The 19,584-nt window shown below is 44.7% G+C and overlaps 1 protein-coding gene across 3 annotated transcripts in view; it reads left to right on the top strand.

Moving 5' to 3' along the window:
- CHCHD3 (coiled-coil-helix-coiled-coil-helix domain containing 3) overlaps positions 1-19,584 on the top strand; it is a 127,666-nt gene that overhangs the window by 92,936 nt on the left and 15,146 nt on the right. For all 3 annotated transcript variants that reach the window (XM_066182655.1, XM_066182657.1, XM_066182656.1), the window contains one exon: positions 9,569-9,639. In XM_066182655.1, coding sequence (XP_066038752.1) covers positions 9,569-9,639 — 71 coding nt within the window. The remainder of the gene's footprint in view (positions 1-9,568; positions 9,640-19,584) is intronic.

The following is a 19,584-nucleotide window of genomic DNA, read 5'->3' on the forward strand; positions in this document are numbered from 1 at the left end:
AATTCACAGATTTTATTTTAAAAATGGCCATGGTAGGGGGACAATGTGTGTGACACAAAGTGCATTCACAAAAACAACTGAAAGTCTCTTCGGGTCAAGGAGGGAAAAGGGGAAATGCCTGGAGAAATGCAGGTGAATGGGAAGGAAAAATAAGGGTTACAGTGAAAAAAAAATCCATTTGTAGGGCAGAACATCCCCCAAGGACCTGTGGGATGGCTGAAATGCAGAATAACGGCTCTGGCTTCAACAACGCACTGAGGGAGGGAGATGGGAACGGGCAGTGGGAATAAACAGAACCCATGAGGAATGCAGGGAAAAGGAGCCCAGGAAAGAGTGGGAATCATCTTCAGAGGTCACAAAACGCAGTCACAAATCAGGGAGGTTTGTAGGAGTCTGTGTTTGAATTGTTTGGCCTCATGTGTCATCCAGCTGTAGGAATTTTGTGGATTTTGCCTTACTGAGAGCAACGCAGTGACTGTTTAACCTCCAGATCAATGGATTTGGTGCTGATAATTCCACTGTGTCATGCTTTCATTGTCCTAGGTCCTGGAATCGGTCTGAGCAGGTTTTTAGGGAGAGCCCACCTGCCTTAGTTGTGGCTGCTTTTCTTCCAAGGGGCAGTTCCTGAGCTCAGTGGATCTGCTGGGATCCACTCTTGGTGGAGCACTGAAAAATTCTCACATCGCTTTGATTTAAACGTGCTCAGAGCTCATTTCCTTTCTTACTCGTCCCAAAATTAAGAATGAGCAGAGTTCTCCATCTAATCTGAGTGTAAAATGCAGTTTTCTTGGATTCAGGTGCTTATCACTCACCCAAACAAATCCCTACATTGTTTTTCATCAGGGGTTTTTTATATCCTCAGCATTTTTGTTGCACCAGTGCTGATACCTCCTCACTGCTCTCCCCTGGTGTCCTGCTGCCAGAACCATCCTTGAAATTCTTCAGTTGCTTCAGCGTCACCAAAACCTGTTATTGATACGTAGATTTTTACAGTTTGGCTTCTGCTGTAGCAGCATCAGCTGTCAGTCAGTTGGTATCAGATTTTCTGCCTTTTCTTGTGGCTGTTCTCACTTGGATCATGAACTTTGCACGGTGAAAAATCTGCTCTCCGTATTCACCCCCTCTCTGCTCTGCTGCTGATCTCTGAACCATCAAAATAACACCTGATAGCGACACCAAAATTTGTGTTTTGTGGCAGCAACTCTTAAAGAAGTTCACTGCTCTGACCAAATGCAAACATTAAAGTGGTTTTGAGTGTCAAACTCGTCCTATTTGGATCATGCAGCTCATAATTCCACAAAATGAGAATTTGATAGGATTGATCAAACTGCTTCCTGAGGAAAGTTCCCACAAATACCAGCTCAGAAAAAACCCCAAAAAACCCAACACAGACAAAACTTTTTAAAGCAGCGAGAGAAACAACCCCAAGCCCGTGCTGTGACACTGTTGCCAGGGCTGTTGGATTGAAAGAGACAGAATATTTTCGAATTTCTTTCAGGAACTTTATCCGTGGTCTCTCTCGGGCTGGCGCGTGAGCGTTATTTGTGCTTTTCAAAAAATGGTAATTTTGCACTCATTATGGCCTGAGGCAGCCAATCTCAGGCAGCAGTGAGAGGGGAGATCTAATAAACAGAGCTAAACCCAGCTATTTTCCATTGATTTGAAAGAAGACAGAGCTAATCTGTGATTCTTTCTGTTGGGCTGCTGCCACAAGATGAATTTCACCTCCAGCTGCAGAGCAGATTGCACGTCTACAAGCCAAAAGTGATTTTCACCCTGAGAACCGATCCGAGTTTCCATATTTATGGAGTTGTTCCGACTGCAAGGGGCCTTGGGAGGTCCAAGCACCTGCTCAGAGCAGGTTGGTGAGGGCTTTTACAGGGGGATTTTTGGGGACCTCCGAGGTTGGAGATACCACAACCTCTTATGATCCCTGTCCCTTACTTATCCTTGGAGGGAAGTACTTTTTTTGACCACTTCCATGGGATCTCTGCCTCCAAAAGCTGGCCAAAACGAGTTGGAAAAACAAGTGGTGGTTAAAGGGATTTCCCCAGAGTTTCTCTGACTTTGAGATTTCCTCTTAAAACCGTGGTTGCTGTAGACCATGGAAGGGCTGCCCTGAACTCAGCTGAAGTGTGGCCAAAACAACTTCATGGATCACCTCAAACTGTCTTCGTTTGAGTCTCCAACACCTCAGGACTTCGTGGGAGTCATCCATGCAGGATGAGCTGAGCTGTGCAGGAATGGGATGGAATATTTAGGCTGAGCTGACTTGGTGCTGCTGTAGCAAAGCTGTGTGTTTGGAAATGATCCGTGCCAGAATGGACAGCTCTGTACCTTGGAATAAAACACTGGAATATCCCTGGAGGGGACCCTGGGCTAGTGAGAGGTGTCCCTGCCCATGGCAGGGGGTTGGAATTGGATATCTTGAATGTCCCTTCCACCCCAAACCATTCCAGGATTTTGGAAACCAGCAACAGGAATTTGAAATCCTCATTCCTGTGCTGCCATCTTGCACCCAATGCCACCAACGGAGGGAATTCCCAGCTTAGATTTCTTGGGCATCACCCCTGGCAGCAGCAATTCCCATTCCTGTGTGCCTCAAAGATGTACCACGTTCATTTTTGGGGGGGCAAAGCCTGCTTTAGGTCCTGGAGAACCAACCCCATTAGGACAAGATAATTTAAACCATGCAATAGTGACAGGGCTGAGCTGAGAAGAAGGGAAATTGTAAATGGGAATGATTTAAATGAGCCTTCTTGTCATCAGGAGGGGCCATAAATACAAGTTGTGCATTTTCAGGTGCATCTCTAAGCCTGAGCACGTTTGTATTAACACCACTACTACAATTACATGCAGATTAGCTGCTTGGCTGAATAGCTGTAAGAACTTGGAATAGATTTGTCCTTTTCACAAAGGTTTTCATTTTCTTTGGCAGCTCTGAGCGTTAACAAATTAGAGATCGATGTTGTAGCAGGGCAGAAAAGTGAAGTGAGGCATGGCTGGGGAGAAACTTCAGAGCCATTAATAGTTGCAGTTTAAAGGCATTAGTTAGTGGTCCCTGAAAACCAGAGTTGGAAAATTTGAAAGAAAAGGTCAAAAATCGCTCTCTTCCCCCCCCCCCTGTTTTCTGCTGATAACTGAGTTAAGTATTTTACCCTCCCTGCTGCACTCTGAATATCTTTGAGATCTTTGGATATCACTGAAATCTTTGACAAACACTCATCGTGGAATCAAGCAGACACTGGTGGGAAGTGAATTTCCTTCCTGCAGGACGTTTGCCAGGCAGGGCTCCTTTGTTTTATGGAATCACAGATTGGTTTGGGCCCTTTAACATCATCTCATTCCAACCTGCCATGGGCAGGGATGCCTCCCAGGTTTCTGTTTGGGTGGCTCTGTGGTGTTTTCAACATCTTTGGATACTTTTTGGGTTTTATCTCTCTGTAGGGACAGCTGCTGGGTGGTTTTGGGTGTCCCAAATCCTCCCTCCAGTCTGTAACAGTTCAGGCATCTCTTCTGTCACAGCACAGCCTGGTCCTGACCCAGCTTCTTAAAATGGACAGAGGGAGTTTTTTAAAGGCAGAAGAGAGGGAATTGCACTTGAATTTGAAGTAGGGAGCTCTAGGCAAGCACCACCAAAATCCTGATAATTTCCTCAGCCTCAACTTCCTTACCTGGGTGTCCTCTGTAGGCTCAGTCCAGGATCCCAGGTTGCTTCCTTTGCTGCTTCTTTTTCTTTCTTTCCTTTTTTTTTTTTTTTCTTTTTTCCTCTGGGGCTTCTCTTTCAGTTTGAATTCCCTCTCCCCACCTTGCAGCCACTTCTCCTACTTACTGCACATAAAAAAGTTCTCCTCTGCTGTAAAAACTCACCCCCTGCTCTGTCCATTCATCTTTAGTCCCTGAGTTGTCCTGAATTGTACTGGAAGGGATTTGTTGGGTCCTTCTGCAAAGGCGCCTTTTATGCTGTAGTTCAGGATTGGAAAACTGGTTTGCTTTGGGCAGAGACCTCTTTTTTTTTTTTTTTTCTTTTTTTGTGGAAAGATGCTCCATTTGGATAAATTTCCTAAAAAGCTGATTTTCAGTCCTGTGGCAGATTCAGAGAACTTCCCCCCGTGAGGACAGTCAGTCCCCTCATTGAAAAGGAGCTCATAATAGGAGTTAAAAACAAGAGTACAAGTCTGAAGTTGTAGGATCTCTGAATGCGGATTTGGACATCCTTAGTTTCGTCTCTGGAATAAAAACTGCACCAATTGACTGACTAGAGCAGCTGGATCAAATGAGAGCAGTCAGAACTTGTAAAATGAATCACTTATCTAAAAATTCAAGCCCAGGCCTGATCTGCTGACATTTCAGAAGAAATTCCCTCATCCATAGATCATTTGGAGGCAGAATGAAGATGCAGTGTTACTTGGGAAGCTGTCTGATGTTAAATGCTTGGTTTTTCCATTGCTTATTAAAATCAATTCAGGGACAAATAGAGGCTTGAAATCCAAGTGAAAATGCCATTGGAATGGTCATATTTATAAAGCTGTAATTTGGAACTGGGGTGGAGGCACAGAACAGTTGATGGTTTTATTCTCTTTTTTTTTGTTGTTGTTCTTTTTTTCTTCCCTAATTCCTTCCCTCCTCGCTCGCTTGGTGGCAGTTCCAAAGATGAAACATGACTGGATGTTTTTAAAGTTTTATTTCTTCTAACCTTGCCTTTTTCTCTGTAGTGCAGAGGAGGCCCCAGACTTGCTCCAAGGGCTGGAGCCCCTCTGCTCTGGAGCCAGGCTGGGAAAGCTGGGGATGCTCACCTGGAAAAGGGAAAGATCCAGGGAGAGCTTCCAGCACATTCCATGGCCTCAAGGGGCTCCAGGAGAGCTGCAGAGGGACTGGGGACAAGGCCTGCAGGGACAGGACACAGGAAATGGCTTCATATTGGAAAAGTGGAGATTTGGGTGGGATTTTGGGAAGGAATTCCTGCCTGGGCTGGAATTGCCAGAGCAGCTGTGGCTGCCCCTGGACCCCTGGCAGTGTCCAAGTCCAAAGGTGGGGCTTGGAGCAGCCTGGTCATGCTTGAGTTTGGACTAAAATAAGTGAAACAATTTCCTTGTGGCTGTGGAAATCTCTTTAGAGGCCGCTCAGATCTCGGGCTCTGTGTCAACAGGATGATTAAAACAAAATGCTCCCTATTATCCACAAACTGCTTCGTTAAAGATCCCGAGATGAAATGGCCACAAGTACAATTAAAGGAGAAAAGAAGCTTAACTGCAGCAGAAATGGATTAAAAAGAGGCACAGAAAACTTCCCAATTTGCCATTCAGGGAGCAGGATAATCTTTGCCTGCCCGATGCTTTGAGTCTTTCTGTGGGGGAGGATGAGAAGGAAAGAGAAGTCTTTAAATTAAAAATTCTCCCCTGATTCTCAAAGGTGCCAAACAGCCCAAGCCCTTGGTTCCTTTGGTGGGTGGAGCAGGTGCTGAGCTGAGCTGGAGTCAAGCTGGGCTCATTTTTGTCTTTCCCAGCACTGACTTGAAGCAAAGGGCAGGTTTGTCTCTTTTGTATGCAAGTCAAAAGTCTTTTTTTCTTTTCTTTGTCAAATCAACTGTTAACTACGTAACTATTTAATTTAAAAAATATTAAATAGATTGCCTGAATGTTACTCTCATAATGAATCTCTTGAAGGGCTCAAAAGCAACGATTCAATGCCAAAATCAGTCGTGGTCTGTCTGCAGCAAAAACAGTTCCACCACGTCTTTAATAGAATAGTGCATATAGGTGAAGTATCTCTGGTGAAATTAAATGAGGGATCTCAAGTTCTCCTGGTTCTTTTGATAATCTTTTATCAGCGTGGATGACACAGGATCTCTCAGAACTTTCCCTGGTTGCAAATCTGAAGGTTTTCAGCCCGCAGTGAAACGTGTGTTCGTGCTTTGAGGTCCCCCATGCAGACAAAACAGTGACCTTCTGAGGGGCTCCAGGAATTTATTTTCAATTTATTTTCTTACACAGACCTTTGAAATGAGAGCTGTGGAGAGAAATAATTCTCCTCTTATTCCTCCAGCTTTAAGAAGCTTCTGCTCCCACTTTCGCTCAGGGAAAATGATTTCAGTGGCAAACGTGGTGAAAACACTTTCACCCGTGGCCAGATCTCATTTTTCTCTTCCTGACTTAGGGCATTATTTATATTTTCTGTGGCTCTGTGTATGTATCAGGGCAAATTGGATGGATTTAGAATTAAAATTGAAGTTCTTTTTAACTTCTCGTTCAGCCTCTATTTCTCTCAGTTCACTTGGAGGGTGGCTCTGGAAAAGGCGCCACTTGTTACTCACTTTTACTGCAATATCTTCATTATCTTCGGGCCAAAACCACTGGATTTGGGTGTGAAGGGGACTTTAAACTCATCCAGTGCCACCCCTGCAATGGCAGGGACACCTCCCACTCTCCCAGGGTGCTGCAATCCTTATCCAGCCTGGCCTTGGACACTTCAGGGATGAGGACAATAAATGTCTGCTTTTATCTGGAGATGAGGAAATGATGTTACAGCACCATTTTTAATCTGTATTTAGGGAAATGACCACTGCACTTTTATCTGAAGGATTGGAGAGGACTTGGAAAACGAAACTTCATCTCTGGGTTACGGAGAGTTTATCTCTAAAAGAGAATCTGAGTGAATTTCAATAGTAGACCCGAGCCAACAAATAGCACACTTCATCTAAGATAACAAATGATTTCTTGATAGCTTGTGGGATTAAAACTTGTGGGCATACAGAGCAGCTCAGTTGATCACTTGAACTGCAATTAAAAAGCAGAACAAGTACACCCTGAATATTGTTTTTATGTCAGAAATGCTCCTTCATGCTTGAAAATGAGAAAAAATTGCAATCGATCCTTACAACTGTTGTGTTCATCTTTATTGACCGGGCCAAAGAAAGATAAATGGCAGCTTAAATAAGATTCTAGTCCATGTTGGCCTGGGAGGGGACAGGGGGTGATGGAGAACCATCCATCATCTCAGCTCTGCCCTGGCCACGCTCGCCCTGCTGCCCATCACGGGCTCATCCCATGGATCCCATCCCATTCCCATCCCATCCCATCCCAGCAGCCTGAGCCTGGCTGGGATTGGGCAGCTGGCCTTGCTGAATGCCAGGGGGTCGCTGGTGTGAGGAGAATTTTCGCTTTCATTTTCTCACAGGCCGACGATGATTTATGAAGAAATAAATGAGCGCCGGTGCTGTGCGTGGAAAGCCGGGCTTTAGCGCAAATGAGTGATGAGGTGTGGGGCTGGCGGTGGGGAGTGCAGCACAGCCCTCTGCTCCTGCTGATCCAGGCCTGACCTTTGCCTGCAGTGCCTCTTACCCAATTTGTTATCATTTGTGAGAAAATATTAGCCCTGCAATACAATTTTACCCCTGTCTGGAGCTGGCATTTTATTCGCTGATTTCGGTGCATTTCAAGATTATCATTCGCAAGGAAGAAGCTCGGAGGATGAAAAAAGCTTTCAGTGGGAAGGAAAAATGTTGTTCTTTGCTTCTTTTTTTTTTTTTTTTTTCATTAGTTGGTGCTGCCTCTTTTGGAATTTCAGGAAGTGTTTTTGCAGGAGTGAGACCTGCACTGCCCATAAAATGATGAATATTCCTCAGGACATGTTTGCTCACCCAGTGACCACAGGCCTGTGTCATCCTGTGACTTTTATGGAACAGTGATCTCTCCACTTACAGCCTTTTCTATTTTTTTCCTCCCCTAAAAGTGTTGTCATCATATTGCTTTTCCATACATCAGTGTCCTAAGCTAAACTGCTTCATTTTACCCAGAATTAAAATTGGAATGGTGCTTCCCATGGACTGGATCGTGGCATCCATGTGTGTTATGGAATCATGGAATGGTTGGGGTTGGAAGGGACCTCAGGGCCCATCCAGTTCCACCTCCTGCCATGTCAGGGACACCTCCCACTGTCCCAGGCTGCTCCAAGCCCCAGTGTCCAACCTGGCCTTGGACATTCCAGGGATCCAGGGGCAGCCACAGCTGCTCTGGCAATTCCAGCCCAGGCAGGAATTCCTTCCCAAGATCCCATGCAGCCCTGCCCTGTGGCAGTGGGAAGCCATTCCCTGTGTCCTGTCCCTGCAGGGCTCATCCCCAGTCCCTCTGCAGCTCTCCTGGAGTCTCTTTAGGGGCTCTGAGCTCTCCCAGAGCTTTTTCTTGTCCAGGGTGAACACTCCCAGCTCCCTCAGCCTGACACAAGTGAAATATTTGAACGATGCCAAATCCATACTGAGGCATCAATAACTCCAAAGCACGGGATCAGGTCCCAGGTTGTTAAAGGGAGGGTTCAGCTGGTTTTGATGTAATCACACAGTGTGGGATTGTCAGGATTTTGTTGCCATGTTAACATCACTCCCTGGGATGCCGATGACTCAAAGCTACACCAGAGTCCTTGCAAAGTGCCTGCACAACCTTTTTGCCTCTCCACTCCCTGTTTCCGTCAGCATTCCGAGGAAAATGGTTTCAGGGAAGCTTTGAGCTGCTCTAACTTTGCTTTCTCCCTCCAGCTGGGCAGCCAGGTGCCTTGGTTATTATAGCTGAGGTCCAACTGTGCCGAGGCTATAAAAACCTCCTGAAAAATGCCACCTCTGTATTATTGAGACGTGAAGCAAAACAACATTCCAGGCATTTATCTCAGGCTGTAGCATCACAGAATTCTTTGGGCTGGAAAAGACCTTTAAGATCATCCAGCCCAACCGTTCCCCCAGCACTGCCAAGGCCACCACTGAGCCGTGTCCCCAAGTGCCACATGCACATGGCTTTAAATCCCTCCAGGGATGGGGACTCCGCCCCTGCAGCTGTTCCAGTGCCTGAGCACCCATTCCACGAAGGAATTTTCCCAATATCCAAGCTAAACCTCCCCTGGCACAGCATTTTCACACCTTGAAAACTTCTGGTGCTTGGTGAGCACCTCTCACCTGTCCTTTGGAAATGAATGATTTTGTAGAACCCAGTCAAAGCCACCCCTGGGTTCAGGGGAGATGAAAATCTGTTCTGAAGCTGCCTGGCTTTAAAAATTAAAATTAGCAACTGATTGAAGTGACCTGGGAGTTTGGAATATTCCAGGAACTCCTTAGAGAGGCGTTTCCGAGGCAAAGAGCAAAAGGGAAAGTGGAGCCGTAGTTAATTTATTGTGTGACTTTGAAGCTTGGCTCGAGTGTCACCTGTGAGGCGGGGGGGGAGATGTGTGTGAGGAACACAAAAAGGGCACTGCAAAGAAGTCAAGAATCAGGATTTTGATTTTAATTTCTACCGAAGAAGTTGCAATGACTCCAGGAACACCTTGTGCTAAATATGGGATTCTTACCCTGTGTCCCTTTAGTGTTTCCTCCCCAAGAGCCATTTCTTTTGCATGATCAAGACACACTGATTTAAAAAAAAAACACCCCAAAAAGAGAGATTTGCAAAACTTTGTCATTTTATGGTTAACTTTTGAGGGTTTTTTGAAACAGCTTAAATCCAAAATCAGCTTTATTGACTCGATATTAGCATGCCTGTAAACGATACTATCTGAAATCTGTTTTTATTCTGATCTTTTCTTCCAGAGTGCCCAGTTCTACAAGGTCACCACTGAGCAATACCAAAAAGCTGCTGATGAAGTCTCAGCTCGGTTCAAGTGAGTCCCTTCTCCTGTTTTTTCCTGGCAGCTGGATGAGTTCTTACCACATTAAAATGCACAGTAATTCCCCTTTCCTCCCTCACAGATCCTATCAGTCCCTGTGGTTGTTGAAAGCAGGGAATTTGAGAGAATTTGGAGGCCAGTGTATAGGCACCATAAGCTGCAGAGAAGTGGGAGGCACACTTTGTACACATTTATTAATTTATAGTTGATAAGAAGCATGAAATAATCTAAAAATAGATTCCCTTTCCCTGATGGAGCACCAAAAATGGGATTCCAACTTTGCATCACAGTCACACCATGGGAAGGATTTAAATGAGGAATTTCGCTCTGCCCTCAACAGTGAAGGTCAAATTAAATAATTTTTATCAGTCCTGAAGAAAGTGAGGAGAAGATCTGGTAATTGATGGATCAAAGTGACAGTGACCCTTAGCCTTGGACCTTCCCTTTGGGCCGCTTCATGCCTCAGGCTCCAGGTTCCATTTATCATTTTAGTGAGGACACAGAACTTTTTACAGCCTCAATTCCCTCCTCTAACCAAGGAATGCTGCAGAAAATGAATTATTCTGCCGCGATTTTTGTAGATTTGTGGAGGGATTTTCGTCTGGTTTGTGTTTTCTTTGGATTTTTTGATGAGCGGGAAGAGAAAAGTCCTTTCTGAGCTGCTGATAATGACGCAAATAAAATTTTTAAAGTGTAAGAAAAGACTCATTTTATCTCTTAACAGCATGAATTGTTGAATATTCTCTGGTGTATATATAAAAAATTTTGTGGCGTTTAATGGTGCAGAGAGTATATTGAGCACTAAATTAATCCATCCCTTAAACAGGAGGGACAGGATGACCATTGATCAACGTCTGATTTCAGCATAATTTGGAGGGTTTTCCATCACGTCTGGAAGCCCAGGAAGGTTGGGATAAAATTCCCACCTGGGTGTCTCCTTCCTTTGTTACAGAGGGATGTTTTCCGGCTTTCTAAATCCAGTGATTCCCTCATTTCACTTGCATTATTCCCAAATAACGTTCTGTTGGGGTTTGAAGTTTTGCTGAAGAACTCTGGGTGGGTTCAGTGGGCAGAGGCGGGAGATGGGTTTGGGATTTGGTTTTTCCTCCCGATGCATAAAGGATTTCCAAAGTAAATCAAATACTTTGGGTTCCTTTTTGTGCACAAATGGAGCTGATTGATAGAGCAGGGGCCAGTCCTGAGCATCAAAGAAATTGAAGAAAAGCATTTTATAAGGTGCAGAAATCAAGGAATGTTTACTGAGGAGGATTTGGACAGGGAATCACATTCCTAACACTTGATGGGATTGGACTTTCCTTAATTTTCAAGAAACTCAAGGTATAAGTTGAAATCATCCATTTGAGTGGTCTGTGATAACAGTACTGCAATTACTGTGCTGCTTTTGCACTTGAAACCAAATTTCCTAAAAATTATTTTGAATTTTTACATCAGTGGATCCAGTATTGCTCCATTGCCTTCCAAGAAAACAAAAGGGAAAAAAAAAAAAATCAGGGAGTAAAAAGGCACCTGAAATACGCACATAAATTGTGGCAGATTGGATGAAGTGCCTGAAATACCAATATTACTTTACAATTTAAAGGTTTTTCCTTACATAAAATCCTTTTAAACACCGTGTCTTTTTTTATTGAAGGTTTCAATGCAGGAGATGTTATTTTATCACTGCCTCTTTTATGGAACTTGATGGATAAATGAGGAATGATTTAGTGACACCTAAAGATGCACTTTTGGTGTCACGGGCACTTCTCATGTGCAGTTTAATTGCACACGAGGATTGAGAGGACAGAGGCTCCAGTGGTGTTTAAAGAGTTGTTTAATTGGCTGTAAAAGAAGAATTAAATAAGGTTGAGCTGCTGAATTTTGTTAATGCATAAAGCCATGCGCTGCCTGTGATTGCAGGTTCCAAGTGCAAGATTAATGGATCTAATTGTGGTGTTATTAGCAAATCGTCTGACTTTATTTTAGGCATGTCTAGAATTAGGTACCCAGTTTTAGTGATATAACTTGAATTTCTTCCACTTTTTAAGCTGCATCACTTCCAAGAGCAAGAAGTGGAGGGTGTTGTTATATATTAAATATTTCCTGGATTTTCCTTCCTCCATTTAATCCCTGAAATTTCATCAGCTGTGGCTTCATCAGTCTTTAGGGATAATTAAACCCCATTAAAGGAGGAGAAAATACAAATATCCCACATGGGTTTGGAGCAGAGACCTGGCTAGTCTCGTGTCTGCAGTTCCTCTTGCTGCCTGCATTAAACTGATATTCCAAATGTCCACGAGGAATGTTTTTATCTCCACAAAGGCCCTGATTCAACATCGATCAAATTGGGAATTATCAAATGCTTCATCTCTTTACGAGCCTAATTCCCATTGATCAAATCCTAAATGAGCAGGTTCAGGCAGTTCCTGCAGTCCCCAAATCACATTAAAACAACATTACAGGGCCATGCTGCCCCTCCTAAAGCTGGAATTATCTTCCCACAGTTACATTATAACCCCAATTATTCCATTATGAAGATGGCTCTGTTATAATGAGGAGTTTACACAAGAAGAGAAGAATGCAACGTTACAGGAAGAGCCGGGCTTTGGGCAAGGATTTGAACTTTTCCTAATCAAATTCTCCCTTCTGTTTTGTGGGGTTTTTTTCCCCTTAATTTGGAGGGCTGGGAGCGGGAAATTCGGCAGCTGCGGTGGTGACATTTTATTCCCCCGTGGTGTCTCGAGCCAAGTGACATCTTCATTATTCATTTGAGAAGCAGAGAGGGCGAAGGCAGCCTAAAATATATGTTTTTTTTATCTTCGGTGGGTTTTGATTTCTGGCGGTATATTTAGAATTCATAGCTGTGCATTAGGGTTTTTCCCTAAATATTCTGCCATTCCTCTCCTGCTCTGCTGCTCTGGTGGACAGCGTGGAATTGCTTCTTGCTGCTGGGGTTTTTTGGGGGGGAAAAAACTTAATTCCCAGCCATCCACCCTGATGGAAACCCCAAGTGCTCCTGGGGGATTGGCTGGTCATTTTAGGGTGAGGTTTCCCCCAGTAATGGAATTAATTCCCCGAAGTTTGCTTGGGCACTGACAGTTGTAATCCCGAGGTTTGCATCGTCTGGGTGTTTATTCTGAATCACAGATTTGAGAGGCTTTATCCCTTTATTATGAATCTTTTGGACGTGACTCACTCCATCAATTCCCCTAGAAGGAATGGGAAGAAATGACAAATCATCAATATCATCTCTTCCTTTAATTAGGATTTCTCTATCACGAAGTCGTTAATGTTTACTAAAAATAAAATTTAAGGCGTTGTTATCATCAGAAAATCACGGAGTGGTTTGGGCTTGGAAGGACCTAAAGGATCATCCAGCTCCACCCCCTGCCATGGACACCTCCCCCATGAAGTTCTGTTTGATGCTCAGCTGTGAATATTTGAAATATTCACAGTATTTCCTGTGAGTTCTGACTGATGCTGTTGTGAACTGTGAAGCCGAGAAGGAGCGTAATGAAGCCACAGTAAATTAATAACAGCAACGCTTCGACATTCAGATATAATTGTCTCACAAAAAGCAGTGGTGCCAATTCTCTGGACACTGAGGGGAATAAAAGCAGGGTAGAGAGAGAAAAACAGCTTTTTATTGATGACTTTGGAGCGAGTCCAGGGAAGCGTGGCTTTATTTCCCTGTCCTCGTTACCCTTCTGATGTTGGGGCACATATGGTGACTTTGAAGGGCTCTTGCACTGCCTGTAAATTAGGAATATTGATAGTTTCTTAATGCAAATATCTCCAGTCACCATCGTGCTGCACTCAGTGCTCTGTAACACAGAAATCTGAGAGCCAGGCAGAGAATCTGTGCTTTGTGCAAACCCAGACTTCCAGTTTGTAGCAGCTGCTGTTGTACCTTAAATAACATCATTGATTCCCCAAATGGTTCTAAAGCTCATCCCATTCCAGCCCCTGCCATGGGGGGACACCTTCCCTAGACCAAGTTGCTGCAGCCCATCCAACCTGGCCCTGAATTAAAAGTTGCTGCTTTTAAAACCTAAAGTTACAACTACAAATCACCAGTTACGGATGAAATAACACATTACTGTTGTTTCAATAACAGAAAATAGGAAGCTACAAAAAAATCCTGCAGGCTTTGTGCCTTTATTTAAGCTTTTTTTTTTTTTTTCTGCTTAACCAAGGGCAGTGAGCTCTGCACAGAGACCTCCTGAATTAATGTTGTCTCTTACAAATACGGCAAGTAGAGGTGATGCTTTGTCAGGAGAGAATCATTGCAGGGTAGTTTGCCCTGATGACACTGTTGCTGGTGGTGTCCTTGATTTTTTTGTCATGTGTTCTGTCTGGGGATGATGGTGCCAAGTTACTCCTGACATCCCTTAGCGAGCTGTGAGCTGTTTGTAAGTGATGCTGGGAATTAAAGAATTAAATACCATAACTCAGCTCAGCCACGGAGCTTTTCTTAGCAACAGAGGTACCCAAAGATCTTATTTCTCTTTCTGCTCTTGCACCTCTTCTCACACAGCTGTGCTGCCACCAGGAGAGGTTTTAAAAGTGCTTCAGGCAGAGGTGTCTGATCTCAAACACATTTCACTCCACAAGCCAAGTGTGGGTGCAATTTTCCTGCATGGAGGTGATGCTGTCACCCCTGTTAGCTTGAGACCAGTCCAGATTCTGAGTGCACAGAGCTGCTTCAGGTGGGAAGAGACTTTGGTAAAGTGACTTTAATAAACCTTTCCAGCCTCTTGTTTATCTTGCACATCCCAAACCCTGTTCCTTTTGAATAAACTCTTTCCTTTGCACAGTTCTTTCAGTCAGGGCTTGGCCCTCATGGGGTCATCCGAGGGCTGCAGGAGCAGAGCTCACTCAAGAAATCTGCTGGAGTTTCTGCTGCTTTGTACAAGGGATTGTGCTTTGACCCAGGGACCTGTAAAACCATCCAGTTCCAGTTTAAAGAGGGGACTTTGGTGGGCACCAGTTCCCCCGTCTCAGTTGCTCTGCACCTGTAAACAGATAAAAGAGTCCTTTGGAATCTCAGAATTCCCTAAAGCCATTTGCAGTGTGTTTTCCTGTGATTGTCACTGCAGACATGACAACTTTGGGTTTCCCTGCAGCCAGGCAGATCCTGAACTTGGTTCCTTTGATCAGTGCAGTCCATTAGGAGCGAGGGCTCTCAGCAGGGCTGGGTCCAACATGAATTGGGCATTTGGAGCTGGATGCAAATTCCTTCAGAACAAACTGGGAGCCTGGTGGAATATCTGTGTGTTTCTCTTTCACAGAGAATCTGTGCATGGGGATGTGTTTTCACTGAAATCTCTGAGCTCTGATGTGGAATTTAAATGGGCTTGTTTGGTCAGGAAGCAGGATTGAAGCTCTTGACGGTATTTTTTGAGAGTTACATTAACTTTTAAAATCCATTATTCAAAATTTAGATAGCACATTAATAAAGAGGGCAAGTCAATTCTTTCCATGTTTGGCATAATCTTTTTTTTTTTTTCCTCCTTTCTAGAAAGCATGGATACATTCATTAAATCTCCCTTCAGGCTATCCCCAGTTTTTCACACAGTGAGATCTTTTGCTCTCTGTAATGGAGAAAGCAATCTTAATGTTTGTAAAGCACCGAGTCAGGAGTAGGAATCTTTTTTTAAATTTTCTGTGAATTAATATGTAAAATACAATATTTTCTGGGAGGTGGGACAGGTCGAACAGGATAATTATTGTTGTGGGGGGATAGCCGTGTAGGATACAGTGGGATAGCTGTGTAGGATGCAGTGGGATAACTGTGTAGGGTAGAGTGGGAAAATGTGTAGGATACAATGGGATAACTGTGCAGGATACAGTGGGATAACTGTGTAGGATACAGTGGGATAGCTGTGTAGGATACAGTGGGATAGCTGTGTAGGATACACTAGGATAACTGTGTAGGATACAGGGGGATTAATGTTTAGGATACTGTGGGATAAATGTGTAGGATGCAGTGGGATAACAGTGTAGGATACAGTAGGATCACTGTAGGATACAGTGGGATAAATGTGTAGGATGCAGTGGGATAACTGTGTAGGATACAGTGGGATAACAGTGTAGGATACAGTAGGATCACTGTGTAGGATACAGTGGGATAAATGTGTAGCATACAGTGGGATAGCTGTGTAGGATACAGTGGGATAAATGTTTAGGATACAGTGGGATAAATGTGTAGGATGCAGTGGGATAACTGTGTAGGATACAGTGGGATAACTGTAGGATGCAGTGGGATAAATGTGTAGGATGCAGTGGGATAACTGTGTAGGATACAGTGGGATAACTGTGTAGGGTAGAGTGGGAAAATGTGTAGGATACAATGGGATAACTGCAGGATACAGTGGGATAACTGTGTAGGATACAGTGGGATAGCTGTGTAGGATACAGTGAGGTCACTGTGTCGGATACAGTGGGATAAATGTGTAGGGTAGAGTGGGAAAATGTGTAGGATACAATGGGATAACTGCAGGATACAGTGGGATAACTGTAGGATACAGTGGGATCACTGTGTAGGTTACAGTGGGACAACTGTGTGGGATATTGTGGGATAACTATGTGGGAAAATTTGCCTGTGGGAGGGGAGTTGGAACTGGATGAAGTTAATGATCTTTAAGGTCTTTTCCAAGCCGAACCCTTCTGTGATTTTCTGACCTGCAGCTCCTTTCCCTATCCAGAAGGTCCTTTTCCTGTTCAGGGTGGATGTGTTGGAAAGAGAAATGTGTTCAGGCACTGCTGCTTTGCTCTATTTGCTTACAGAGGAACACAGAGTCATTTTAAGGACTTCCCTGTGAAATCAGAGAGTGAAACTCTGCCCTCACACCTCTGTGGGCCCAGTGGAATTTGTTTTGATTCTCCTTTGAAGAATTCAGCCGAGAGCTGGGAGAATTCCTGGCTGCCCTCACTGGGGACAATCCCTTCCCTGGCTGCATGTTTGGGAACTCCTCCCAGTGTGTTTGGCATTCCAGGCTCTGCCAGGGCACATCTGGCTGCCTGCTCCCTCCCCAGGTTTATTCCAAACAAGCAATAAAGCCTCTTGTTTTAATGCCTTATATCCTTTGTTGGGATTTCCCAATTACAGCATTAAAGCTGGGAGGTTAAACCCCACAGCAGCTCCTTTTTATTATTAATTTGTTCTGTATTTCCTAATCTTTTGTGGCTGAGATTTACAAATACCTTTTCTGAGGATGTTTTTAATGAGGCCAAGCCATCTGTAGGATCAAATCCTACAAATCTCACTTGGGAGCCTCCAGCACAAACCTTCCTTTGGGGAAGGGAGAATGTTTCCTAGAGCTGGTGGTGGGAATTTTTTTTTTTTAGGAGAATTCACCTGTTCCTGGGTACAGGGTGAAGAATGAATTACCAATTATCTCTGTTAGCACATGATGTGTGGTTCCCCTCTTTTTTTTTTAATCTTCTTTCCAGTAGTGTTGGAAAATCAGGGAAAAAAAATCCACCACAGCCGTTGTGCTTGGACTGCACCTGAGGGAAATCACAGCTTAAAGGCAAAGTAGGCAGTAAATATTTGGGGAAATAATCTCAAATTTGGGGTTTTATTGCAAAGGGCTGTCAACCTCAGAAAATGAGGTTTGTAAAACGAGCATTTAGGTTTCATATAAAGTGGTTAAACCATAGGATCACAGAATGGTTTGGGTGGGAAGGGACCTTAAAGGACATCCAGTGCCACCCCTGCCATGGCAGGGACACCTTCCACTGTCCCAGGCTGCTCCAAGTCCTGTCCAACCTGGCCCTGGTCATTCCAGGGATCCAGGGGCAGCCACAGCTTCTCTGGGAATTCCAGCCCAGGCAGGAATTCCTTGCCAAGATCCCATCCATCCCTGCCCTGTGGCAGTGGGAAGCCATTCCCTGTGTCCTGTCCCTGCAGGCCTTGTCCCCAGTCCCTCTGCAGCTCTCCTGGAGCCCCTTGAGGCCCTGGAAAATAGAAATTAAGACAGATCCAGGTGCCCTTTCTCCTCCTTTAGAGGGTGTGGGTGCTTCTGAAATAAGTTTATTAATTCTGTCAGGTTTTCAGGCCTGAATATAAAAACCCTCAGTCCCACTGATCTCTGCTAAAAGCAATGACTGAAATCCTGATAATTTCCCCTTCTAGCTGCAGTTCCTTGGACACGACCCATGTTGTCCCGGGGTCTCTATTCTGTCTGTGAAAATTCCAGTTGTAGCAAAATACACATTTTTCAAGCTGGAAGGGGAATAATTTCATCCTGCATGGAAAGAAATGAGAAGAGCAGTTATTCCTTTCAAACTTCCCTTGCCACTTAACGTGGCTCCCACTTCCAGGACATTTAGGAGCTCCATAAAGCCACTGGGTTTGCTCCTGTGCATGCATTAGGAGCAGAGCTGGGGTAATATGGAACAGATTTGCTGTATCATGGACACATTTATGAAGATTGATAACAGCCAGAGCTCGGTGTTAACTTTTTATTTTCAAACAGGCTGCAGGAGAAACTGCCTGCTATTGCTTTTGGGGGCTTTGATTTATGAAAAGGTTGCTGCATGAAAAAGACATCCCATAAAGCAGCTCTGCTGGCAGGAGCATTATAAAGTAGGCTTGTGAGTAGAGCAAACAATAACTGACTGTAATTATGTTCATTATTGTCTCTCTGAGCTCCCTTGTACCTTTTTTGGGGGGAGGTTTTTGCACTTTTTCCCTCCTCAGCTTTGGAGTCGACTCACCTTTCCCAGGGAGTGGGATGAATGTGAGAAAATCCTGCTGGTTTCTAGTGGCAGCACCCCCAAGAGAGGACTTTTTTCTTTGTATGGAGTGAAAGAGGTCACTGAATTCATACCTGTGTGCACAGGTGATGCCAGGAGGAGGAGGAGGAGGAAAGGTCTGTGCTAAAAAAAATGCTGTTTCTCTTACAATTCCCTTCACTGATGCATTTTCCCCTAAATTATGACAGTTCTGTGAGGGTTATTTCAGACTGCTGCGTTTAAGCCCCTTCCAAACAAACCCAAAAAATCCCAGCAGGGTGGCAAAGATCACCAGGTTTCAGAACTATTTTCCTTCTCCCAGCCTGGCACCGTCCTTTGTAACGAGACGAGCCTCAGCAGCAGCAAGCTGAATTCTTCACTCAGCGGCAATTAGCAGCAAACTTTAGTGAGAACCAGTGGAAATCAAGGGGCACGACCCAACTGGGGGAAACGTGAGTGGTTAATCTAAAGTTTGTCAAACTTGAGCTGCTTTAGCTTAAAAGCATCCCTTTACCAAACTACCTGAAGACCTTGCAAGAAGAAATGGGAGCTCGAAAATCCTCGGTGCTGAGGTTAGAAAACACAAGAAGGACTTTCTTGGAGCAGAGTGAAGTTCTGTTTCATAAGCCAATGTCTAATTAATTCTGCCAGCACACGGAGGGGGTGAGGAGAGACCTCTGAAAGGTCTTTGTGAGCTGGCACTGAGGATTCCATCAGGACCCTCTGCCTGGTGCCTAAAACTGCCCCCCTGGTGCCCTCAGAGATCCAGGGAATGGTTTGGGTTGGAAGAGACATTCCAGACATCCAGGGCTGGGCAGGGAGCATGGGCAAGCACACCTCCCACTGTCCCAGGTTGCTCCAAGCCCCAGTGTCCAACCTGGCCTTGGACATTCCAGGGATCCAGGGGCAGCCACAGCTGCTCTGGCAATTCCAGCCCAGGCAGGAATTCCTTCCCAAGGTCCCATCCAGCCCTGCCCTGTGGCAGTGGGAAGCCATTCCCCGTGTCCTGTCCCTGCAGGCCTTGTCCCCAGTCCCTCTGCAGCTCTCCTGGAGCCTCTTTAGGCCCTGGAATGTGCTGGAAGCTCTCCCTGTATCCTTCCCTTCTCCAGGGGAACATTCCCAGCTCTGCCAGGGTCTCCAGCCCTGGGAGCATCTTTGTTTTCGTATCTTACAACAGCCTGAGGGAAACACACACCAACG

This window comes from Chamaea fasciata, unplaced genomic scaffold (assembly GCF_029207755.1).
Source record: "Chamaea fasciata isolate MVZ Bird 193981 ecotype frontalis unplaced genomic scaffold, bChaFas1.0.hap1 SCAF_5, whole genome shotgun sequence".
NCBI lineage: Eukaryota > Metazoa > Chordata > Aves > Passeriformes > Sylviidae > Chamaea > Chamaea fasciata.